Raw genomic sequence first — 26,303 nt, 5'->3', positions numbered from 1 at the left:
TTCTTTCAACTTGGCATCACTGAGATTCGGAAAAATTCCCCTCGGATATTTGAATTCTTCTCCTTCCTTGTCCATTCCTTTAACAAAATTTTTGATAAGTCATAGTTTAATATGAAGTGGTGGTAAGAGGACATTTGTGGATCAACCAAAGGCTTGAACTTGATGTTACTTTCTCCCGGAATTAATTCATTTCTTCCCGGCCAGTCTTTAGTTTCATATTGCCTCTGTGTTGCTCTACTGTCCCACATACAGAGGAAACAGCAGTATTTAGCGAATTTCCCTTGGAGACCGAGTAACAACTCTATGACTTTAAAATCAGCGCACTTTTTATGATTCGTTCAATATTTTCATAGGATTCTTTTAGGCCTACAGAATGTGCTACTGGAACTGAAGCCTTTTTCATTCCCATTGTGTAACAGCACGGCCTTCAAGCTGAACTTTTACGAATCTATAAATAGTCGCCTTTCTTTTGGATCATAGACGACTCATATTTCTTTCATAAGACCATTAATGTCATTACAATAGCGTGTGCTTAAACGTCAAAACTCACACTTAAAGTGAGGTTATGGGAGACTGCCAGTGTAGCCAACCTGCAAAAAATATCCCTATGGAATCAAGAAATTCACTCATTTGGTAGAAGTTAAGACAAAATAACACAAAAATGGTACGTGATGAAAAATGTTCAAGGCCATATTTGAATTTTTCGCAAAAATACGATGTGAAACACGTTTTTTCATCTGTTAACCGAAACATTGTTGACCAGTGTTATTACTTAGATAGACTACTGCTTCAGAGGAATTTTAAACACAGCTTAACATTTATGAAATATGAATGAGGTGGTCATTTGTTAAAAACAGAATTTTGACAGTAATGACCGCGTGTGGATTATGTCGATCAAACCAAACAAAACGAATTTCAGCATATAGGAAATGGAAGCTGTTGAACTGATCTGTGTTAATAAAGAATTTGCGTGTGTATTTATGTGTAGGACTAGTTTCCGTAACAGAACTAGACGCTTTATAACATACAGATAACCCTCGAATTGCGCCGATTCAGAATAACGCCGATTTTGAAACCTGCAAGTTAAAAAGTGAAAATAATATATTTCACTATTATTATAACGTTTTACAACGTACTGATTCTTATACTAAATCGTAATTCTTACATCGCTGATTTTGAATAAAAATTATAAATACAGTCATCTCTGCAATTACGTATGTTTCGTTTACGCGAATTTGCTCCAATGAGATCGATGAATCGGTAAAAGGTGTTTGTGAAGTGCAAACGTTTGCATATGCGAGTTTGCTCTTATGCAGTTTCATTCCAGGCGCTTTAAACTTTCAAAGGATTAATTTAATCTCTGCGGAGGTACCGGGGTTATTTTTACTACGCGATTTTCTATAGGTCGGCGTCTTACATGAATGCGACTATCGCATAACAACAGAGATGACTGTACACATCAATCACATGAAAGAATCCCAGTCAATCGCGGGGACCAACGAAATGCCGATTGTAAGTGTATAAAATATATTTTTTAAATTCCCTTTATTTTCATTTACGTTATTTCAGAGCTTTAAATGTAATGCCATTATATTACTCGTCAATGTTTGGGTGCTGGAAACGCATGTCATGGACTTTCCATTGATTTACATTATAAAAGAGTTTCAATTTACGCCGATTCCGTTTACGCCGGTTCGTACAGGAACGCATCCCCGGCGTAAATCGAGGGCTACCTGTATCAGTATTAATTAACGCAATGTTTAACTGATAGAGGTTATGAATAACATACTGTTGTAGGCGGTGGTGGTATTACGTGGCGTTGGTGTGGTAATACACCCCCCCCCCCAAGCTCTCTAAAAACATATTCTCAGCTTCTACATGATTGTGATTATTGTCTGATCTTCTACTCTAGTGGTTTTAACTCAACAGGGTTAAGCATTATGTATAAATTTAGGTCAATATTTGAATATAACAGGTAACTTATTTAATACAAGAAATTTTAAACATTGTAGTTTGTGGGAGGGTGAACAAATTACGGATCCATGCCGTCTGTTGTTCTAAAATATTCCCATAATATGACAGTTTTTGTGAAAATAATATGGCCTTTGTATTACATAACTATTCAGCTGGAAACAAAAATTTCCCGCTTGTTTATTTAGAGTTCATTTCTGGCTTTGCGTTTAAGAAATTATGTTTAAACTGGATAGTAAATCTTGTGACACCTGCATTCCAGGTTCTTCTTGTAAGTAGTAGACTATAATAGCTCCTAGTTTATAATTTTATTCAAAGTTTTCCTATTATAACATCTGTATTGTATAATTGTCGATATGTTTTGCTGCAAACTGTCATATACCGATTCGGACTTCAGCGATAAGAGGCTGTTTCTGCTAAAATTGCTCGTGTAAAAATTGCAAGCCTGGCAGTAATGTAAATGGCACCCCAGTTAAGGGAAGCGAATGTCACAGACTTTAGAAAAGTAATGGACCAAAGCTTGAGTCCATCAGAGGTGTGTAATCATAGAGTTCTTCCTCTCATTACATTATAGAGGTGCGTTTCAAATTCGCCGCTAAGCACCGATGATTGCGTATTTGTGTCACGTTATATAATTCATGATTTGGAGTGGATTAGTACTGCATCCTAACACTCTCGTCGCATATTTTATTAATTTTTGTGCATTAAGTCTAAATATAAATAGACAATGAGCTCAATAAAATGGGAGTATCTACATAATTAATTTCAACTGTGTTTTCAAACATTAAATACGTAAGTTTTACAGGTCTTGTATAACTTTTGTATACAATTTTCGAGGAAGCTTTAAATGTGCAGACAGATCCCCCCCCCCCCAAAAAAAAAAAAAAAAAAGTTGCTGCTGAGTATGTGTTGTTACGTACTTTCTTACCTGAGGTCTGGAACAGATCTAATTTCCGAAACGTCGTGTTATTAGAATACCAGACGATGGACAAAGCCCTGAAATCCAGTAATAGTAAGTGCAATATAGGCTTACCATTGTCAAGACCCTTCAGAATGGGTATGTACGAGGCTCGTCCATAAAGTAAGTTTCCCTGGGGCCGTTTACAGAAACAAAACACAATTTTTTGGAAATATTTATTGAAACAGATACAGCAAGTGTCCAGCTATTTTTCAACATATTCGCCACCGGAATTGAGACATTTGTCATACCGTGGGACCAACTTTTGAATACCTGTGTCGTAGAAGTCTGCCGCCTGGGATTGGAACCACTGTGTGACAACCATATCCGCCTCTCTGTCATTCTCAAAACGCTGACGCTGACCGGACAGAAATTTCTTGAGGTGTAGGAAAAGATGGAAATCACTGGGAGCGAGGTCCGGGCTGTAGGGTGAATGATTAAACACCTCCCAGCTGAACTCCTACAGGAGACTTGCCGTCCGTCGAGCCGTGTGCGGCCTAGCGTTATCACTGACCGCACTTTACAGTCGGCGGGAGCTGGAATAAGAACCTCCATCTTCAACAGCTGCAACGATGCTACTGTGAGAACGCGGGAAGTGCCGTTAGTGCATGCGCCATGCTACGTCATTGCTCTATCACGTACGCACAGTCGCTTCGCGCAATATAAGGTTTGCTAGCTGTGGGACGAGTGGGAAACTTACTTTGTGGACGCGTCTCGTATGTTGTCTTTAAGAAATCGTGGCCGACAAGCGGGTTTTTGCCACATGCAAACGAGTAGTAGGCCTGCGTTTCGTTTTAAAATAAATTCTTCGCTGTTTTTATCCGTGACGCTGATACAGTTTTGATTTTCAGGTTGATTACAAGATTCAGATATCAGGTGAAAAAATTACAGGAAAATATGCAGAATACATGGGCAATTGTAGAGCATTTTGATTGGATGTTCTGAAGCGGTTGAGTCCATCTGTGACACCGAGCCGTGGATGGTAGGATAATATTAAAAATGTGTCGTTATACAAATATTTGAGTGTGTTTAATGGATTTATCAGCCTAAATTATATAGAGAAGATTTGGAGTTTAATAGCGCGGACATTAGGCGCCTTTAATTAGTGTTATTTTATTTTTCGTTGTATAATCATTCAAATACTTTTCTTGAAAACGTTGGCCCATTTCCAATACGGTTGTGTCATATGTCGTTGTTGCCTTCATTAAAGTGGGCTATCATAGATACGTATGGAATACCTGATGTGCAGTGTGCTTTGTTATTCCGAGTTAAAAATGTGTTGCCTGCCCACTTGCAACAAACACGAGAGGTAATCTCGAGTACAGTAATTCATTTAATTTAATGTATTTGTATAGGTATTTGGATGTTTCCATTAGTAGTGTCACAATTAACCAATTAATTCTTTAACCCTGGCAGTGTCATGCTAATTTGTGCCATGTGAATTGAAGTTTAGGTCTTCCAAATTTGCAACGAATCTATTCCCCGAGGCACTGCACAAAATTGACAGTTTTGGAGATTTCTCCGAGTCATTTCACACAAGAACGTGCCACCAAACTTCACGGCCGTATGGTTAGCATTCCTTCGCATTCGGAAGGTCCTCCGTTCGAATCTGGACACAGACCGATTATTCTTTTTTGTGTATATCCTAACTTCTCAGTGCCTTTGATGGGTTAATAGGGCATATCTTTACAAACGTCACAACGACACCTTTTCGTGTCCTTTCGAATACATAGCCCACAATCATTTAACAAGTCGAAGTTCTGGAAGCCCTGTACTTCAAATAATATTACTATTCCCCATGACTGAGTTCAGGGAAATATGTGGGCATTTAATTCAAATGTGCTAGATAGTTTTCCCTTACAGCCAATTACATTTTTTCGTATTTGTACGTTCCGAAATTAATCATCTCATAATCAAAAGGTTTCAGGATCAAGTATGTTTAGGAAAAGTCTTTGCAGAGTAGAATGAAAATTTTTACTGATTGTTGCTGTATCAGTGAAGCTGGCACAACTCCGTGAATCATGGCTTGTCTTTAAACGTTCGTGATGGCTCAGCTTGTCAATAAACCCTCACTGTTATAAAACGCTGAATGTCATTTTGAGGTTCACAAATCTACGTCATTTCATTCCTGTCTTATGCCAAATGAATCCAGTTTTCACTTTCGTGCTAATCAATTTTAATATGATCCTCTAATCTACTCCTTTATCTCACAAGTGGTGTTTTATAATAAGGTTTTCGATAAAAATGTTAGGATCCGGCTAATTATCCTGTCAGTGTTACACTAAGAGTAACTTACAAATTACGAAGTAAGTTCCTACTGCTCTCAGATCATATAAAAGCAAGTGCCTTAAATTGCATAGTTTCCTTTGGGATTTTAGATAGGACACAGTAAGACATCCAGAACTCCATGATACCAAGCTTACCTCAAATGGGACCATAAACCCGTTCTTAATTTCGTCATGAATGTCATTTACATTTTGTACTGCCGTCTAAAAGTGCTTGGACTTTGCCATGTCTTCAGGAGTGTTGGCTGTTACTGTGCACAGCCGCCAGATATTATTACTGTATTTGTTTTCTTGTTTGTTAGTTACGAGGTGCGATCGGAAGATTTCCAGACTGCGCGTATAAAAACCCGTACACTTATCTCAGGTATTAAATTCATCCATCACCCTCGAAGTAGTTCCCCTGGGAGTGAACACAACGATCCCAGCGCCGCTGCCAAGCCTGGAAGCATCCCTGGAAATCTTTCTTTGTCAGCCTGTCAAGCACCATCTGCGATTCTGCCTGAATCTCTTGCCAAAGACTCGCCAAAACGGCTACGGAAACCTATGACATGCTAAAGCAAGCATTTGGGGAGTCCGCAATGGGTCGTGCACAAACGTTTGTGTGGCATTCACGTTTTAAAAATGGCCGAACCTCTTTCGATGATGACGAGCGTTCTGGACGACCATCTTCGAGCACAACGCCCGAAAATGTTACGAAGATTCGGCAGGCCATTCACGAAGATCGACGTCGTACCATCAACGACTTGTGCGACATTGTTGGGATAGGCTATGGGACCTGTCAGCTGATTCTCAAGGACGGAAGCGGCCGTCAAATGATCAGAATTTCAGAGTACAAGTTTTCTGTATTTCCTTCCTCTTTTCTTTCCTTGTATCTTCCTTTTACTTTGTTTTGTAACCTTCTTCAATTCCGTATTTTGTTTGCAGAATTTCTCCCACTGCTGCCTTAACATTTTGTCTATGGCAGTGCTTTGGTTTAAATTTGTTCTGATTTGTGACAAGAATCTGCGTTTCCAGTTATAGCCAGGAAGCACAGGTTAGAACGAAATGGACTAACTATGAACCGCATTACTTGACAAGCTGTTAGATAGTAAGTAGGCCTGCATTCGAAAATCCCTGCTCATTTGAACGTCCTCAGGTTGAAGATGCAGGAAAAGGCCTCCAAATATGGAGTGTAGCTGCTAATACATAATATCGAGGAAACAGCATTGGTCAGCGATAAGGGTGTTCCTGGAGATTGGGCGGGGTGTAATATTTCTTCATCGTAGAAATTCATCATATTACGAAATTCCATGAACACGGAACTATACTACAACACAGTATTTATTATTATTTTTTTACTTCACGGTCCCACTTCGGTATTTTAGAGATAATGTTACATAAATTTAACTCTGTTCTTTGGACCAGAGGCATTTTCCGATAAACATGATTTTCCGCTTAGCACAGATTCTGTTTGGACAGATTTTGTCCTGCATTCTAGCCACGAGATATGTAGTCAGTGTCGTTTAATAAACACGGCGAGCGCTTACCTGTTGGGTCCATTATTCTGATGCAGTAACAAATATTAATGACACCTTCCGTTGACATACATTTTATGGTTTCGAAAGATTTGCAACTGTAGGTTTTAAAATCTACTCGCGGTCTCATAAGTGTTACGTGCGTTTATTACGGTGCTGTACAAATTTCAGATATTAGTATTCAGCAATTATTAATTTACGTTCCACTCATCAGAATTGTTCGTGCAGCAACCAGCTTTCTGTAAAGAAAGACCTTACTAAATATTGCATAGTTTTCAGTAAGATAGTGTAATTGCGTCATATTGTGAATATTATATCAATTATTTATTTTAATCCGTCTGATCACAATATAATTTTTTATTTAAAATTTCTTATAATTAAGATAATAAAATATCATTCATGTTCCATATCGATTGATCGATTTACATTTCGGAACATTTACACAACATGTTTCGGTTTCTATAAAACCATCATCAGGTGTAAAATAAATCTAAGAACTTAAAACTCAATTATGATTTCTGTAGTTTTTTGGTGATGTTTCATTACGTTTGTTTTTCCATTTTTGGGCGAAGGTGTTGTTTTTCTTAAATGTTATTAGATGTATATATCGGCCTGTAAGTAAATTATTGAAAGAAACACTAAAGAATTTGAAAGAATTTATAAAAGAATTTAGAGAATAAAATGAAACATCACCAAAAAACTACAGAAATCATAATTGAGTTTTAAGTTCTTAGATATATTTTACACCTGATGATGGTTTTATAAAAACCGAAACATGTTGTGTAAATGTTCCGAAATGTAAATCGATCAATCGATATGGAACATGAATGATATTTTATTATCTTAATTATAAGAAATTTTAAATAAAAAAATTATATTGTGATCAGACGGATTAAAATAAATAATTGATAGTTTTCAGTGATATATTGGATTTCGTTTAAGGTTAGTGCTTCTGGTACACTCCTGCTGGTACATCTGACACATTAAATCAGAAAGTACAAGGAATACTATTTATCGAATGGGCATTCACATCAGACCGACACTTCAAGACACCGTGTTGTGTTGACTTCCAGTATCACAGTTAACTCTAGTTATGTAGTTGTTTCAGCATGCCATGGTGTGACGGCAGACGAGGGCAACTTTCAGGGTTTGTGTCCGTAGGGGAAAGCTGTCTACACGCGAGGGCTACAGCAGTTGAATCTCACCAGTGGGTGAATCTTGCCAAGATCCAAATTAAATTAATTGAGAGTGAAGACCAAGAAAAGTAGGCACATGATACGAATGGGGAGTGTAGAAAAGGGGCATTGTTTGAGAAGCTCAGGAATGAACATCGCTTGAAGCCAATTTAAATCTTCCTCTCAGTTTTTACATGCTCTCCCCTGGGGTTGGGGGGTTGAAGCCGTCTTACCCATTATATTTCACGTTATAAGTGGCGTAAGTCCTTCGGCGAGATAAGAAGTGTTCCAACTTACATTGGAGTGCTCGGAAAGCAGATTTTTTTTCTGCTGTGGACGGGGAACGTAGGCGTTTAAACCTGCCATGTTCATTATTGAAGTGCTTGAGATTTCCCCTATCATACACTCCCCTAGCAGCCGGATTACGAAATGCGTAACGCGTTATGTGGTTCAGAAGTTGCTAATTTACAAGTTACTAAGCTAACCCAACCCAACTTAACCAAGTAACACAGCTGAGCAAGCTATCCTAACTGAATAAATCGACTAAATAGTTAGCAAAACTTGAAGGGCTTGGATAACAAGAAGGTTGAATAGCTAAGCTAACATATAACTGAACAACGTAATGTTACTTAATGAGCTGACGTAAATGAAGGAGTTAACGCAACTTAAAGGACCAACATAATTGACCAGTTTGCCATTCTGTGGCCAATCTATGAAACTTACCTTTCTAATTACTTTGACTGCACAAACTAACGTACTTTTTCGTAATGAGGAAAATGTATCTTAACTGAACAAACTAATCTAACTCAACTAGATGACGTAACTGATTCAACAAGCTAGGCTGTTTTGTTTGTTTGTTTGTTTAGTGTTGATTAAAGCGCCTTGCAATTGTGTTCATTGGACCTTCGGGTCGTAATACCGAAGAGTCCTAGTTAATTTCTATATAATTTAGAAGAAATTTCTCCTGTTTTGATTGTGTGATTTTCGTTATCTGAATACTGCAGGGCTCCTCCCCCGCGCATAATTTCTCTGTCATTTGAGGTGAATATCCGTGCGTCCGGTGACGATCTCGGCTGTGGTGTGTACTTTGGTTATTTATCTAATTCTCTCGTCGTCTTGCAGAATACAAATGAAATATTTTTGCTCCAGTAGATTGCATAAAACTTGCCTTAACCTCATGGAGCTTTAATTAAGGACGTCGTCTCTACTCATCTTCAGAATGGGGGGGTTGGGGGGGGGGGGGGGGGTTAGCCCGTTTCGTGACGCCAGCTTAACATTATTGCTTGCCGTGTGACACAGCAAACTGGAAGACTTGTCTGTGTTTGGGAGATAAGAAATTTGCATGGGACACTCGGGGAAATCTTCAAGACGACTTGCCTGTTCTGAAGATAATTCGGTTTTCTCGTAACTAGTTTCAATGCGGTTTGTGCAACGAGAGAAACAAAGCAGGTTACCTCGTGACGGTGTTCGCTACGTCCTTACCTGTGCTCATTGCTACACAGCGCGTGCGCAGATTGTGTTGCACCGAAACTATTCCCGTCCGCGATAACGGGCGCGTACTGTATGTGGGTGGAAAAATGAAAGTTGGTCGGTAATGGATAGTGTACGTTCTTTGCGTTTACAGACATGTTAATTTACCGCTTTATTACGTGGAGTAATTATATGTATGAAGACTAAAACTGTGTGTGACTTTGTGCATGAAACTTGACAGGCTGTGTTTGTACGAGCTGCACATAACTGCTCATAGAAAAGCAAGAATATCTGCTCTTCTTACCCATTTATTCTTCCTTTCTACTGTCTCCGCAGTTCTTTTGAGCTCCACGTTCCATTACGTATTCCCTTACCTAAGTCCAACCTCTCTCCCCTCATCTTCCTCGTGGACCTGGGCTTAAGCTGCTTGCTCGCGTGGCTGTCTGGTGACGTCACCCTCTGATACAAATGGCTGCTGATGCTCCCTAAAACCTAAGTGAATTTCACTGCAGAGAGAAAAGAGGCTTTTGTGCGTGTTTGTGTGTTTTGTTTGAACTGAGTGTTCACGCTTAGACAAGACATGCCGAATTGAAAGCAGTGTTTATGAAAGCACCCCTCTACTCAACCCATTCGCCATTATAGTGTTTCGGTCTACATAAAGACACAGGTATGCTATACCTTTCTCTCGCCTTATGCATTACATTCTACATTGTAACAAAATTGTACTTTTCAGAAGCTTTTGAAGACACGGAAAACATCTTCTACTCGGCAGCCAAAGGCACAGCTTTGGTATTTCATTCAGTCTGTATGGAATCTCAGTAATTCAGTTTGTATTAAGTATAAAATGTAATATAGGCTTATGTGGAACTGTAAAATACATAATAAATCAAAGAAAGCCCCCATTAAATGATAGATTTTAAATCATTTGTACTGAGATAGTGAAATTACGTGGTTTTGTTCTGGCAGTGTTATTACCGATCTACCAAAATCATGAGGAGTGCCGAAAGTGCGAAATTTGACGCAACGAAGATTGTCAACTGTTTACCCATCGTGTCGCCGCGTAGTGTAGCTTTACGCATTTAAACGGCTGGCAAATAAAACGTAACGGCGAGGTTAGGTTAGGTTAGATTATTTGAGGACAGTCCTCTTCATTTTAACTTAGGTTATATTAGGTGTGCCTGGATATCGGTGTGAGTTAAGAAATGTTTGTTCCTCTTAAATGTTGAAATACTGATTTTGATTACTGGCGTTTCGAATATGGCAGTTAGGTAATTTCGATTTTAGAATTTTGAAAATTGTGAGTGTTGTCAAATGCGCTACACCTGTTTCGCGTGACAAGGTAGATTTAATACTTCTGAATGCACGTTGCAAAGAATGCTTGAGGATATTATGTGTTTTCCGGTAAGGAATTCACATCCCAAGCTTCTTGATTTTATCTGACGACAGATCCATATGAAGAGGATCCTTCCATCCTTTTCTCGGACTGGGACCTGTTCATATACGTTCTTGGCAGATGATCCAGAAGTGGTTTGCCATTGCCTTCTTCTGTGTGTGAATGGAGTAATTGTTGGGATGCCACGGAGAAACCGGGGAAGCCCCCGGAGAAAAACTCCGTGTTGCCTAGACCACGGCCTTGCCCAACACAAGTTATAAATTCGGGCACCGCCGGGAATCGAACCCGAGACCCCAGGATTACTAGGCCAGCGTTCTAACCGCTAGGCCACCGTGGCTGGTGCTTCTTGATTATGTAACAATATTATCGGTGTTGAATTGTTGACCTTAAGAATACATTTAGCGTCTTTTTTGTTATTCAGTTTGTCCACTATATTCTCATCTACTTTCGTAATAATTTTCTTTTACATTCCTGCGAACATACAGAGTACGCGCGTGTGTATGTCGACTCAACTACTTTGTCCGTTCTGTGATTTTGTTTTGCACAAAGTGCTTTCGGTGAAAGCATTATGGGCTGGTCGTGTCTGTCTGTCTGGTTTTTTCAACTCGAAAATTGGTATGGGTGTGCCACTGGGATTACCTCAGAATCGTACTTTCGAATGTACTACGACTAGAAACTGAACGGTGGGTGATGAAATTCGTGAGGTGGACCAACAGTAGGCCATTTCGGGAACTACTGTACTTCCAAATGCTAAACGGGATTTCGATGAGCCAGTTTTGTACACTGCATTTTGGAAGCTTTTGGTCAGGCTTGATATACCCCTTCAGAGATGCTTATGCTTGAAATTAAGATCTTTTTATTGGAACGTGTTTCTGCGGGACAAATATTTTCGATCATTTGAAGAAAATTTTGAACACCCGTGTTTGCAGACAGCCAGTAATATTTTAATTGGGTAAAACAATCTTGAGACATCAGATCTAAAACTTCTTGACGATGGTGAAGAGTCAATTGAATAAAAATTTTCTTGGATATTATCCATCGTCTAGTAAATATAAAACGTAAAACGACGTTACGTTTTATATTTACTAGACGATGGATAATATCCAAGAAAATTTTTATTCAATTGAATCTTGATACAGGTTTGCTTTCTTCGCATAGTAACAAGTTATGAGAAGAACTTATGACGTCCACACTTTCTGTTATTGTTTCAGTTGCAAATTGCAAAGCTGTAAACTAATTTTACGGTTTGGTGGGCGGTTTCTGTACGTAATTGCCACCTTATAGTTAGGACAGCGTCCGAGTTCCTACTTCGCCGTGATTGTATGAATAACATTTAATTAATTTTTAGTGTCGTACGGTTTCCATGTTGAAGTTATACGTCATATATGGGAACCTTAATTTAAGTTAGAGTATTTTTTTCGAAAAATGTTGTTAACATTGATGTAGGCTGTCCTCCATTAGCTAATTGGCGCTAATCTACTCCCACCTTATAAATTCTTACATCTGTCATGTTTGTATTACTAGAAGGCATATTACTATATTATCGGACAAAGCTCAAACAGGGAGTGTGTCTCTCGTGACGTGACTCCAGACCATCATGAAAATCCTATTAGAAGTTCCTGGATGGGATTCACACAGACTGGCATACTGAAAAGGTTGCACTTAATATTTCCTTTTAAGTAAATAACATTCGCTGCTGGATACATCGGCTTCTGGTCTTTGCTTATTATATGAAAATACTGGGTGAAAACAAAAGTACCTTAAGGAAATATACGGGTTTATTTGGAGGCAGTAAGGTAGCTGGTATTTACATAAAAGCAGACAAAATTAGGTATGGGCTATATGTTAACGTCTCGTCACCAGAATACAGGACAGTCTGATATATACTTTCTGAACACGGTAAAATTAAAATAGTTTGGAACATCAAAATTACATTCACGAATAAATTAAATGTGGATAAAGCTGTGTTACCACGCAGTTCAGATGATTTTCATTTCATATTCTATCTGAGAACATAAATATTTGAAATATGCAGGGCTATCATTTTACCTTTTGATTTGTATGGGTGGAAAATATTTGTATCTGTACCTTAGAGAATAACCTAGATTCAGGTTGTATGAGAATTAGGGCAGAGATGATAAAATCAAGGATGATGGTTTGTACAGGGTATGTGTATAAATGAGGAAATGTTCTTGAATTGTGATATGAAATTCTATAGAGACCACGTGGGGAACTTAGGGGTGATGGGGAGATAATATTAAAATAGATTTTAAATAAATAAAGCCCTAAAAAGGTAGATGGCGAAGGGTGGAAATTAGAAAAAAGTCGGTGAAATAGGTTGTAAGTTTTGGATTGGATTGGATTAGATTGGATTAGATTAGATTGGATTAGATTAGATTAGATTAGATTAGACAGAAGACGTCTATTTTATGGTATGTTGCGTCCTGTAGTCTTGCTGGAAATCTACCTACGTCCAATAATTTCCGATTGCTGTTCTGTAAACTTTCGTAGTAAAACGCTCAACACCGCTAATAATTACTAATTTTACATTTGCGAGACTGACGACCTATTTTCTTGTCAGTCTAATTGTCATCCTCTCACCTCGCCCTCTGTCGTACAATTGGCTGTTTTCCAATAGGAGTTTCTTCAAAATTCTGTATGCATCTTTTACGTTGACAATTAGAGCTGCAACAGGGGATTCCCTTTAACGAGTATTTAAACATTTAACTCCTATAAGAAGTAATAACTCGTACTCCACGGATTTGTTTGAGAAACACAGGTTTGAAGTGGTCCCTTTAGTGTCCAGTGCAGTAGATACGGAAGGGGTAGTAGACAGTATAATCCACCATGTGTATCCAGGTAACGTAGCATATACCTGTCGGCTGATGGTAGTTGTGATCCATTGTTTTCCCACACTACCTACCCAAGCCAGTGTTTTGTTTGCCTCGACGCGGGGTAGTGAGGGGTTTGGTTTCGGAAACAATAGGAGTTACCAGGACAACCGACCACTAAGAGCCAATAGGAGAATAGACCGAAAGCTTTGGTGTTGTGTTGCATTCAGTTTCTGTGTATGTGTGGGGGCGAGAGGGAGAGAGTTTGGGGGTTGTAATTTCACCCCTGTCTGAATTCTGTCTCCCTCCCTCCGACCACCCACAATCCTTTCAATGGACATACGCACAACTCCGTTTATCATCGGCATAGAAGCTTAATACACGAGAATGCGTGGAATAAAATAAATGTGCCTGGAGTGAACACCGCATTCTTTCTGCTGCACCCATTGTTTACCTAACGTTGCTCCTGGCTGTGATGATGGATTTAGCCTTCCGGCGGCATCCAATGGAAAGGACTTCGTGTAATCGGTTAAGTGCTCAAAATCCGATTTTGTAATTCAAATATCGTGAAAGTAGAGTGTAGTGTTAAAAATGCGTATTGGGCTTTGGAAATTGGGGATATACCGTATATATTTTTTTACTATCAGTGATTTCAACGAAGTTGTTAAGCTTTTTGCAAGGTGACGTAAGGTACAAATTGTTCTGTAGATATCCTTCAGGGCATTCTGCTATGCTATGATACTGAATTTCAAAACATTGTGATTAAATCTCCTACACTCAAATGGATGCTGCCAGGTACCCCTTACATAATTCACAGTGGGACGTCAGGGATGTTTCAAAAGTAGGTTAATGTGCGTTCACTCGATCTAGGAGAGCCAAAGTAACAAAAGGATGAACAGTAACTAGCTTCTTAATCTGTACTCTCTGCCTAAATTCATCAGCGAGGTATGTACCAAGGTTGAAGTATATGACAAATTCATAGGGTACAGCATTTAAGCGAAACGTCTATTGAGCGTAGAGTACAACTTGGGAGATATAAGGGTAGATGGAAGGACAGTATTAAATTTGACAATAAAGAAATTATCTGTTAGCATGGAAATTTATTTACCTGTTTTGAATGCCCGGATTTTGTCACCACTATTAAATGTTTGGAGTTGATTAAAGGCTTTCGAAAGCGATTCTCAGCGCATTTAATCAGATACAAAAGTTAGCATGACTTTGGCACAGATTACTACTCAAGTCACCTCAGTTATGATTATTCTGTTCGGACTTGTAACGTTTCTTGGCGATCTGTTACAGACCTTTTATATGGTTAGGCCTATTACGTGTGAAGATACAAGGCGGGTCGTCAGGAACCATAGACATCACCCAGCAGAATCAGCTGAGAGAATTAAATTTCGAATCTTCAATCCAGATGACCCGATAAAATACGAGTAAGTTAAAAAGCACGAAGACTCTTTCTCATTTATCGGCCCGTTGCCTGTTTGAGAGACGGGAATAATAGCCATCAGCATTCCACCACAGAGAACTGAAAGGTCACAACTTCATTGATGTCACTGGAAAATCAGACTCTTAGCGGTTGTCTGCTTCTCACAATACCAAAACTAGGAGACGCAATATAGACTTCAGAATACGGCATTGCAAACACTGAAATTACATGGGATCTAGAGGTTCATTTACGTAGCAAGGGCTCCTTGACGAGATAATCACTTCGAAAACGGTGGCTAGTCCGAAACATCGGCAATTTGTATCACATCGACACAGTTCGATAACATAAACTGCCATAACTAAGGTTCATTTGTTGTCAAACGTTATCGGCCTTGTACGTAATAAAAACATTACAAACTCCAGGTTAATGCACACGCTATTGATGTAACATGTGAAGGTAATAAAATTTTTGTAAAATGATGATACCTTCCCAGAAAGATAGAACATTCGTGTATTTTGAAGACCGATGCTCCGAGTGACAAAATATCGAGGCGTAATCAGCTGGGGCCGTCAGTAACAGGACTTGTTACAGTAACCGAGTTAGTTTGTGGAAATCAACTTAGGAATCCCTGAAGGTTAGTGCTAACATTGTTGAGTAAATGCTGCATTGTGTCGGCTTCAGATTGCTTGTCCGATGAATGCGGTTAGCGGTGGGAGGACGGGCTGAGTCTCCGCAGACGCATTAGGTGCAAACCGAACGTAACAGCATTTACGGCTGCAAATTAAGAGCAACTGGGCCTGCACCGCAGTGCGACCCTTGCACAAAGCATGAAGTGATGGGGAGTTAGAAATGCGTACCAAATTATAGTCGGAAGGGAAGAGACTATTTGCTAAATCTAGGCGTAAATGGGTGTGTGAGAATATGGGTTGAATTCAGCTGACTCGGGACCCGGTCCATTTCTGGACTGTTGTATATACGATAATGAATTTTCAGGGTTCTATAAAAGTAAGCTTATGTATAGACCAGCTGGACCACTGTCAATTTCCTAAGAAATCTCTACCATAGAGTAAGTTAACAACCAAGACATTCAGGACCCACATTTTATTTATTTATTTATTTATTTAGTGTTCTGTCTAACGACAGGTCCATATGAACAGGATCCTTCCATCCTTTTCTCGGACTGGGACCTGTTCATATACGTTCTTGGCAGATGATCCAGAAGTGGTTTGCCATTGCCTTCTTCTGTGTGTGAATGGAGTAAATGTTGGGATGCCACGGAGAAACCGGGGAAGCCCCCGGAGGAAAACTCCGTGTTGCCTAGACCACGGCCTTGCCCAACACAAGTTATAAATTCGGGCACCGCCGGGAATCGAACCCGAGACCCCAGGATTACAAGGCCAGCGTTCTAACCGCTAGACCACCGTGGCTATGACCCACATTTATGCCAGTTTAATATTGTTCATTTTTTCACGGTACACAGGCGTTTCATGTTTTAGGGCTGATCATCCTAAGTACCATATCTGGTTCATGGACTTGTTACTGGTTGTCTGCACTCATATTGGTGTGATTAATTTGATTTTTACGTTTGAGTCAGAGAAACGAAGTTATCGGTCCAGTAACACCCCATAAGAGACTACGGGAATGTCAGAAGGTAGAAAATATTTAGGTAAAGAATAAAAGTATTAATTCATACCTTATCTGCTCACGAACTATCATTAACACAGTTGACTGATTGCCTTGTAGTACATAGTAATAATTCTACCGGTTACTCTGCTATACCAGCGGTAGTTTTGTATTTAAAGTAATTTAACATGTGGCGGATGTATGAGCTCAGTCAGTATAGTGACAGGCTACGGACTGAACGACCGGGGTTCGATCCCCGACGGGGTCAGAGGATTTTTCTTCTAGCCTCTGCATCCAGGCCGAGGCTAGGGCCCACCCAGCCTCCTCTACAATGGGTACCGGGGTCTTTTCCCGGAGATAAAGCCGGCCGGGGCGTCATGCTTACCACTCACCCCCATGTAGTATTGAGGTCTCTTCCCCCAAGCGCCTACTTGGCGTATAGTGGGACAGCTTTACTTTACTTATGACGGACGCAGAGAGATAAACTGTGTATCCCCCTTTTTTTCTACATTCCGTCTTGTTCATTTTTGCTGTTTTACTTTACATTCCTTTATTATTTTTTTTGCATTTTTTTTCAGTTACTTTTTTTTTCTCTCGCGTCTTATTTTTTCATTCTTGTCTTCTATTTGATTTTTCCTGTAATCGCCTTTTGTCTGCTGTCATAATGGTGATGAACTTAGCCTGTACACTGTGGGGAGCTTATGATAATGATAATGAAGTTGTACTATGCAATCAATACGAATGATGAGCCCTATGGCCGGTCATGCCAATTGATTTTCAGTTTTGGACCCAGGGCTGTTGGTAGTCTATGACGTGTCATTGGAATAAGTAAACGCAGTTGAAATATGGGAGTGCGGTAACTCGTGTGAATGGAGAACAAATGTAAAATTTTGAATCAGGTTGTTTGAAAATAGATTTATCCTCACAACCTATTCGTTTGGCGGTGTCTGCCCTTTCTAGCAGACTGACGTGATTTTGGTGTTACCGGTCATTCCTCCTTGTCTGTCCTTTTAATCTCGCTAGCAGTATTAAGCAATCGCCAAGAACAGTCTCAATTTAATAATAATAATTATTGTCATCATCAAATCAAAACAGATAGAACTATTCCAGATAACAAACCAGATATTATTATAATTCGAAACAAAAATGGAACTTGTCTCTTAATTGATATAGCAAAACAAACCGACAGATATGTAATTGAGAAGGAAGCGGAGATGATGTTGAAGTAGAAGGACCTTCTCATTGAAATACAATGAATGTGGATAGTGAAGGCAAAAGTAATCGCAATAATTATAGGAGCAACTGGAACTGTCTCTGAGTCTCTCAGAAAATATTTCGCCAACATTCCGGGCGAACACAACATAAGGGAACTGCAGAAAACTGCCATTTTAGGATCTTCATACATAATTCGAAAGACGTTGTCGTAAAATATATAGTTATCTCTAACAGTAAAATTATATAATACATGTAACACACATTAAAAACAAAATGTATTTCGGAAATAGCTGCTGCACTATGTACCTCAGGGGCGAGGTTTGTCTCGGGTACATAGAAAGAAATACCCTGTAAAATGACGAAGAGATGTAATAATATTAATAATAATAATAATTCAATTTATTTATTAAAGTGTTTGCCAACAGCGAGGAACCAATGACAGGCAAACATTTATATTACATACATATACAAAAAACAAACGAAACTAAATATATAAATTAATATATATAATAGATCAGTCAAACATTTCCAGTATTGAGCATAATAGCCAATTACAGGCAAACACAGTAATAATATACATAGTTAAAATTATAACAATCACTAGACCCTTTCCTGTACAGAGAAAGAGTCTTCAAGGGAGACACTGACTTCGCTGAACATGTCCAAAAATCTGCATACGTCACTTGCGCACCTAGCGGAAGGACTACAACAACAACAACAACAACAATAATAATAATAATAATAATGATGAACATTCCTTCCGATGGGTGAGTTTAGAGACAGTAAGGGGGAAGCAGGAAGCACAACTCAGGATGAGGCGATCAGCAGATACTACTTTAAAAAAATTGAAAGTATATGTCGATTATGTAAAAAAACTGAGAAGATATTGATGACCAAAGATCATGACGTCCCATTCTGGCAAATAACGAATAATAAGACATGATAAAATCTATACACGTCTACATTACTATTTGGGACCGAAACATCAGAAAACTGGTATTCACACATACCTAAGTCGGTATGTGAACATGAAGGCCTAAGTAGCATTGCTTTGGAATCAAGGGGTACAGACTAAGTAATTAAAATGAAGAAAGATGACATTTGCTGACTGAATAATGTAGCAGTACCTTTCGATAGGAAACCGAAGAGTTATTGGAATACAAACATCTGCGTATAGAAATAAGAAAAATGTGGAATATGAAATTTTTTGTCGTGCGGTGATCATTTGGGCCACCGGAATTGTAACTAAAGGACTGGAAGAATATCTGAGAACATTCAATAGGTTTTTTTTTTTCAATCAGCCACACTGGAAACATCGCACGCAAGAGGAAAGTGTTGTACCATGAAACTTATATCACGAGTGGTGGGGTTTGCCATTGGTCGAAGAGGAGAAGTGCCAAGAAAAGAAAAGAAAAGAAAAGAAAAATTCCTAAGAGAAGCAGGACCAGCATCATCATCATCATCAACAACAACAACTCCTATAAATCGTTTTACTCGTTTTGTAGTCCTTCCATTGTCAAATTCTTTTGCCAAGTCAATGTTGAGAGGTAATTTCTGAATAAATGTCCATCCATTCTCTGAGAGCCAGACCATAATGTGAGGCACAGCATGTGGTTGTTAACAGGTGGTTTTGAGAAATAACATTATATAAAACTCGAAAGTGCTAAAGAATTACACCATCAAAAGATAAATACAAATTTCCAACCTGTCAGCGAACTTTATTGTAAAGTGTTGGTGCTTTCCATGTAAGTCTTTATTTGAATAAACGTTATTTTTCCATTTTATCACGTAATTTCACATATTGACTGAGCCGAAAGGGATGTTTCTTTTTCCCTTCCAAGATTCTCAGGCAATTTTTGAAGATGGCTGTCATCTGGACTTACCGTCTTGATGTTGGAGCCAGCAAGGACCTCTGAAACGTTGGTAAACTTCTACCAGACTTCTCGGTTCTGCAACCCATATGACAGCCATCTTCGTACTTACCGCAATGAAAACCTCAAATCCTCCATGTTTGGTGAAGTGTCTTTAAACGAGGTACATCGTGCGTCGCATTTGAGGGGTTACGGTATAATCGTTTAGTGGCGAGTGTGGATTGAAAAAATACGTGCAACCCCCTCTGATTACATTCAGTGCCAGCAGACATTTAGAGTTGTGTAGTGCATGACGCATTAGGCGAGACATATCTGTGAAATCTATTTGAGGTTGAGGATCATTAGACAAGTATTTATGACGTACGAGTGAGTCTGCGAAGGTTTGAATGGTGGCTGCATCTGAGGTGAAGTGTTCCCGTGTCATATTGCAGAATAGGGCACTCATCTCGTGTGTGGCACAAGAGATATTTTCTTATTAATCGTAGTGTCTCTCTCTACCATTACTAGTGTGCGTTAACTAAGGTGCAAATGGAAACGTCTATGGCGTAGGTGATAAAAAATTGTTTGTCATTTCTGGTGTTTCTCGTTGAAAAGAAGGCTCAGAAGTGTAAATAACTTTGATGGAGATTATTAACATTTGAGGGCACGCAGTTGTAGTAAATTGTATTGTGTATTTGGACTCGTATACTGTGTTAAGGACTGTATAAAAACGAAAAGTCAGAAAATATGCATGTGAGCAGTTTCTGTTTGCAGCGTTCAAACAAAGAAAGACATTTTTTATAACGAGATTAAAGCTCTTGTGCTGGTTGGAAGTGAGCGGTAAGGGCAGGTGAGGTCCGCCGATGAAGTTGCTGTGGTGAAGGCTTTAAAAGATAAATCGGATAGAAGGAATGAATAAGGAACAAAGAAAGAGCTGGCGAACAGGACGAAATTGAAGATGAAGTAAGCAAGCAGGATATAAAGGGAAACAGGTCGTCAATGCAGTGAGGAGGAATATGGTTGTGTTCTGGTTGGTTAAGCCGTGTATTCCAGTGAAGTTTACCGACGCTTCAGAGGTTCTCATCATCGCCCTGATGATGGAGGCAGCAAGGACCTCTGAAGCGTCGGTAAACGTCTACGAGACTACAAGACGCTACAAAACAAAAGACAGCCATGTTCATACTCTTATTGTTATGTAAGAAGACTAAAAAACAATGGAGTATTTGTGATTGAAACTTGAAAAAAGAACAAGGAGCTTGAGCTCCATTGTGTGGCTCCACGTGTAACAAGAATGGCTTGCGGTGTGCACATGCATGTAGGCCTACGTATTGATATGTCCGAACACTTACGTTATTCTGTCGGGACTTATAACATTATTTTTATTATTATTATTCAGTGTTCTGTCTGAGGACAGGTCCATATGAACAGGATCCTTCCATCCTTTTCTCGGACTGGGACCTGTTCATATACGTTCTTGGCAGATGATCCAGAAGTGGTTTGCCATTGCCTTCTTCTGTGTGTGAGTGGAGTAATTGTTGGGATGCCACGGAGGAAAACTCCGTGTTGCCTAGACCACGGCCTTGCCCAACACAAGTTATAAATTCAGGCATTAAGGAAAGTTTTATATCGCGTTCCTGCCGTTGTAAGACGACCGCAGTGCAAATTTGTAGCTTTTTTTCAAACTGCTTAGCACAGTGTTGCTTGAGCCCCCATCCAAACATCTTTTAAGCTGACACAGGTAGTACAAATTAGCCAGTTTCAGAATGTTATTTATGCTTTCCTAGACTTACTGTCACCGATCCCAAGTGTTTTAAAGATCTTTACTCTTTTTCTCAGACCCGTCTTTGATGTCCTCGAAGTGTCATTTGCTGAGATGTGGGCGGGTCAGTGGGCTGTGACAAATTCGTATTATTATTCTGGATGGAAAATATCGTCAGATTGTGATAATGTAATATTAACGTATAAATCAAATACAGATACGAGTTGAATAGCATTGCTTCCGGGGCACGGTCCATTGGCGGGTTTCTGTTTCAGTAGTAACGGACCATTTTTTGATGAAGTAAGTGGCTGAATTGTATGCGGATCTGAATCGTAGAATTAGTTACCCAGCCAGTTAAGAGTTCTCGCGTACGACAGTGGAAACTGAGTAATCGGCCACAATAGATAAGCGAATTTGATGAACTTAATTGAAATCTGTGCTAATTAAGCCCATAAAGTCAGACCTAGATCAAGAAATTGCATTATTCTATACGTGACCGTGAGCCAACTCCATCCATTGGCTGGTGGCGGGCTTTGGTGTGTCGGTGTTGGACCTGAGGGTTTTGCTGTGAGGGAGTTAATTAGTCTATAGGTGATAATCATTGTGTTGCTAGGTTACCGTTTAGGATACGGCAGAATGCCGTGTTGTATTACCTACGGCATTTCTATTATTGTAAACGCGCAATAGACGACTTGGAGAAATTAATCTAAACAAATTAATAAAGAAACTCCTTCGGAGCGGTTGCTCTAGAGTCCTTGTCGTTCTTTCTGGATAATTTCGACTGTTCTGCCTCCTGTAGGGAATAAAATGAACTCAAGTTGCCGAGTAAAAGAAATGACGCGAGTGGATTGCGCTAAATAATTGTTTGTAGAACCTAAACCATTTGTGATATGTAAAATCTGAAAACAGATATGGAAAGCTCAAGAGGTAATACGTATTTCGTACGCAATATGTCCAGATCCATCTCTTACGGTTTTCGAGAGGCGGGCGCTTAACGCGTCATTTCTTTACTCGGTAACTTGAGTTCATTTTCTTCCCTACAGGAGGCAGAACAGTCGAAATTAAGAGAGAAGAAGATTTAATTTTAATTTCGTTATATCAGTTTTAAGTTTACTCGTATCAGGATACAGTAATATTGTTTATGCTGAAATAGAGGAATTTCAACATTGGCATTTGACATTTTCATGTCTAATATAACGTATACTAAAGCGAAAATATTAAGAAAAAAAATCCTTCAGTTTACTCTTGTATCACATGTCTGAGTAATCGAAAATAAAATAAATAAATTGTTGTTAATAATCATAATTTGATTAAAATACTTTGAAACGTAAGTTGCGAGAGAATGCGGAACAAATTAAAATTTTGCTCTACGCATTTTCAAGTTAAATGAAAAAACGTCCTCAGTAGTCAAACTTAATTTGTGTTAAAATATGCTAATAATGACAACTAATTAACACAGACGGTAAGCAATAATCGCTCTACTTTATTTATTCACATTTAAAAGAAGGTTGCGGTGGAACAGGGCCTGTTTTTCCAAACGAGATATCTCGTGCGTTGCATGAAAAGGGTTATAATTGTTTGCAGGAGTCGTATTTAGTGTATATAGCTCGCGTACTCTCTATTCTAGATGATTTTAATCAAGCTATAAGTGTGGGTTATTGCAGTAAAGAAAGGATGAAAGGATTGGTGAAAATGTGTGACATGAAACTAGGCGCGCTGTAATTCCTCTGCCCATCATCCTCTTGTTGTGTTCAAGTGACAGTATTTCATTTCCACCCAAGCCCTGTGGAGAGGGGCGATAATAGAACGCCTTGTTCCAGCAGTATCAGCGCTTTTATTTATGTGATGATGAGTCGCTGTATGGTGATTTGTGCCCATATTCATTATTGATACTAGAGCCTGGTAGTTCATTGCGGCAGTGGATGGACTGTAAAGCGTATAGTGCAGTCAGAGAGGAGGCTGAGAGATGTTTTAAATTTAGAGAATTATCTGTGTTATTATCCACTTGGAATAGTAAAATGCAATGGATTGTGACGCAGACCGCGCGGATTTATTCTACGAGGTTCTGTCTGTATTTTAAGAGAGTTAAGAGGAATACACAATACAGTTAGCTTAAAATGTTTCTTAAAATTTATGATTTTTTTTTAAAAAATGTTGGTGTCATATTCTTAATAGTTGACTAACTGATACTTGAATTGTCTAACAACGCGTTTCAGTGGCGTGTGTGAATGAATGTTATTGGGAAACATAATTTGGGAAGATTTCTGTCTTCTGGGTTGTTGCGCTGTGTAGTCTGGTCGATGTTTCCCAACGTTTCAGAGGTCATATTGTCTCCGTCATCAGGGCGGTGAGTATGAAGATTTCTGTCTTCTGGGTTGTTGCGCTGTGTAGTCTGTTCGGTGTTAACCAACGTTTCAGAGGTCATACTGCCTCCATCATCAGGACGATGAGTATGAAGATTTCTGTCTTCTGGGTTGTTTCGCCGTGTAGTCTGGTCGATGTTTATCAACGTTTCAGAGGTCATACTGCCTCCATCATCAGGGCGATGCTTCAGATTGCACAGCGCAACAACCCAGAAGACAGAAACCTTCATACTCACCGCTGTGAAAACCTCAAACCTTACATAATTTAGGAAGATTGAGCAGGGAAGGAGACGCAGTCTATGTTAATTAAGTTACCATTACATTTCACCGAGCATAATCGTACTTTGGTTCGACGCCAGACTTCGTAATTGATACAGCTGTATAAGAAAATTTGAGAACCTGTCACACTTGTATGCTTCCTCATTTGCTCACCTTCTAGCTTTATTATCGAGTGGGAGATAAATTCGGAGTTGCCGTGGCTTATTTTAAAGTTATCCAAGCAAGTGCTGGGATATATTAAAGAGAAGTTCTAAAAGTACTCATTGTTGTGGGTGCGGATTGAGTTTCGAACATGGGACCTGTCGTATGCAAAGCTGAAGCGGTAATGTCTCGACAGCTACCTTCAGTTTCTGAATGTAAACTGTTTCTGAATCCGATTTAAAAAGAGGTGTTGCTGATCTGAATATAAACATTAGTTTTGCAAAATAGCGTTTGAAATTTGTTATATGGATAGAACTATTTTAGGGTAAGTCCACGTTATCGGCTGTTGTGAACACGGCGATGAACCTTTGTTTTCTATGGCTGGGAATTTTTATGTCAACTCAGTAAGTATAATATTGGCTTTCAGGTAAGACCTTGTACAAAGTTTGAGTGGGGAGTGGTTAGTCATATTGCATTATTCTCATTAATTCTTAACCTCGGCACTAGATGGGGGGTGAGTGGTCAGCATCACGCCCCGGCCGCCCTTTACCCCCGGGAAAGGACCCTGGTACACATTAGGCAGGAGGATGGGTGTTCGACACCACATTCACACCTGGTCTGTGTCCTGTTCAGCGGCCTGACGATGAACCTGACCACTTATGTCCATCTACTAGGCGTACCGACTGTAAGATTGCGCGGAGTATTTATTACATCTGCTTTTACATTCGTGGCGTGACGCTTCGGAAGATATGTAGCTTCTAAACCAAGTTTTTTGCGGGAATAGATGTTATCTCTGATCGTGAAGAGGAAGGGTTAATCCATCGAGTCCGAAGGTCATCGTGAGTTAAAATTTAAAATTTCAATTCCTACCTAAGAGAAATAACTAGGCTTCTTTATTAAAATGTGTAATTGATTAACGCTGTTTATTCAAAATGACACTGAACTTATTTACATTGATCAAACCCATCTGAAACTTGTGAATAATTCCGATCATATCTTACAACCGACGTTTATTCGCAAAATTTATAGCATATTTCTGGAGTTAACCAAAATGTTGTACACTAGCAGGAAGATGGTAGGGAACAGTTTGTTAATAGATCAAACATATTTTATGGAATGTAGATTGATCGATCTCAGAAGATTCCTCTTTCGCTTAGTTTATATGCATACATATTCTGACAATCTGCATTAGCGCCGAAGGATGTCGTGTTCATTAACTGGAAGATATCGGTTTGTATGAAAACTATAAGACTGCATAACGTAATTGTCAAACCTCTGAAGTTACCGCAGTGTTTGTAAAAAAATAGCAATGTTTTTTATGAAAGTATTTTTTAAAAGTGTCTTTAGTCAAAGTTGCGTACAGTCGCGGACTGATTGAACACGTGAATCATGGTTGCGAATAAAAGTCTGTAAGGGCCGAAATTTTAGAACTTTACCCGGCCAGAGGACCATTTAGCCCGACCCCGAAGTGATTCTTCAGATATGTTACCCATACCGAACCGAAGCCCGACGTCCTTCACTTGTAGCCCGATTAAAGCCCGATCTGTCTAGAATGTGCCTTACCATGTCAATGATAAATGCTTATTTTAATGCATAAATATATGTAATATGTGAATAAGTTGTTTGACGACGCTCTGAAACATTTGAGGTTAATTTGGCTTTTGAAGCACTGACCGGATATTTCCTGTAGATAAAGCCCGAAATACTCATTTTACATTTTATTTCCTATCATTTGAACCAGGGTCGCTACCTTAGAGTCTTGTGTGTCGAAGAATATATAAAGTCCCATATCTGTATTGCCGTGGGAAATGTAATTAACTTTATTTAATGTTTATGTTTAAATTAGTACAAACGACATCTGACTTCAATAATTGCAATTAATGAACTTCCGGTTCCAAATTGTAAGATTTCAAACGCTTTGTTATTCGTTGCACAGAGCGTACACATATTATTTGATGCATATTAGTCATCGCATAGGGATAACTTCCCTTACAAATAGCTGTACACGTGGGATTTGAAGTTTTCACGGCGGTGAGTTCGAATATGG

General features: G+C 39.2%; 1 protein-coding gene across 22 annotated transcripts in view; it reads left to right on the top strand.

The window, feature by feature from the left end:
• The window catches only part of LOC110831748 (CUGBP Elav-like family member 1), a 1,322,428-nt gene that overhangs the window by 780,415 nt on the left and 515,710 nt on the right, over positions 1-26,303 (top strand). The window contains exon 1 of one of the 22 annotated variants that reach the window (XM_087351823.1): positions 14,795-15,030. The exons of the other annotated variants lie outside the window; for them this stretch is intronic. Coding sequence (XP_087207949.1) covers positions 14,810-15,030 — 221 coding nt within the window. The 5' untranslated portion in view covers positions 14,795-14,809. Of the gene's footprint in view, positions 1-14,794; positions 15,031-26,303 lie in introns of those variants that run through there. 22 annotated transcript variants of the gene reach the window in all.

Source organism: Zootermopsis nevadensis, unplaced genomic scaffold (assembly GCF_977971745.1).
Source record: "Zootermopsis nevadensis isolate Lab colony 2312 unplaced genomic scaffold, Znev_1.0 Znev_ptg000020l, whole genome shotgun sequence".
Lineage (NCBI taxonomy): Eukaryota > Metazoa > Arthropoda > Insecta > Blattodea > Termopsidae > Zootermopsis > Zootermopsis nevadensis.
This window is presented reverse-complemented; position numbering and strand designations above follow the sequence as displayed.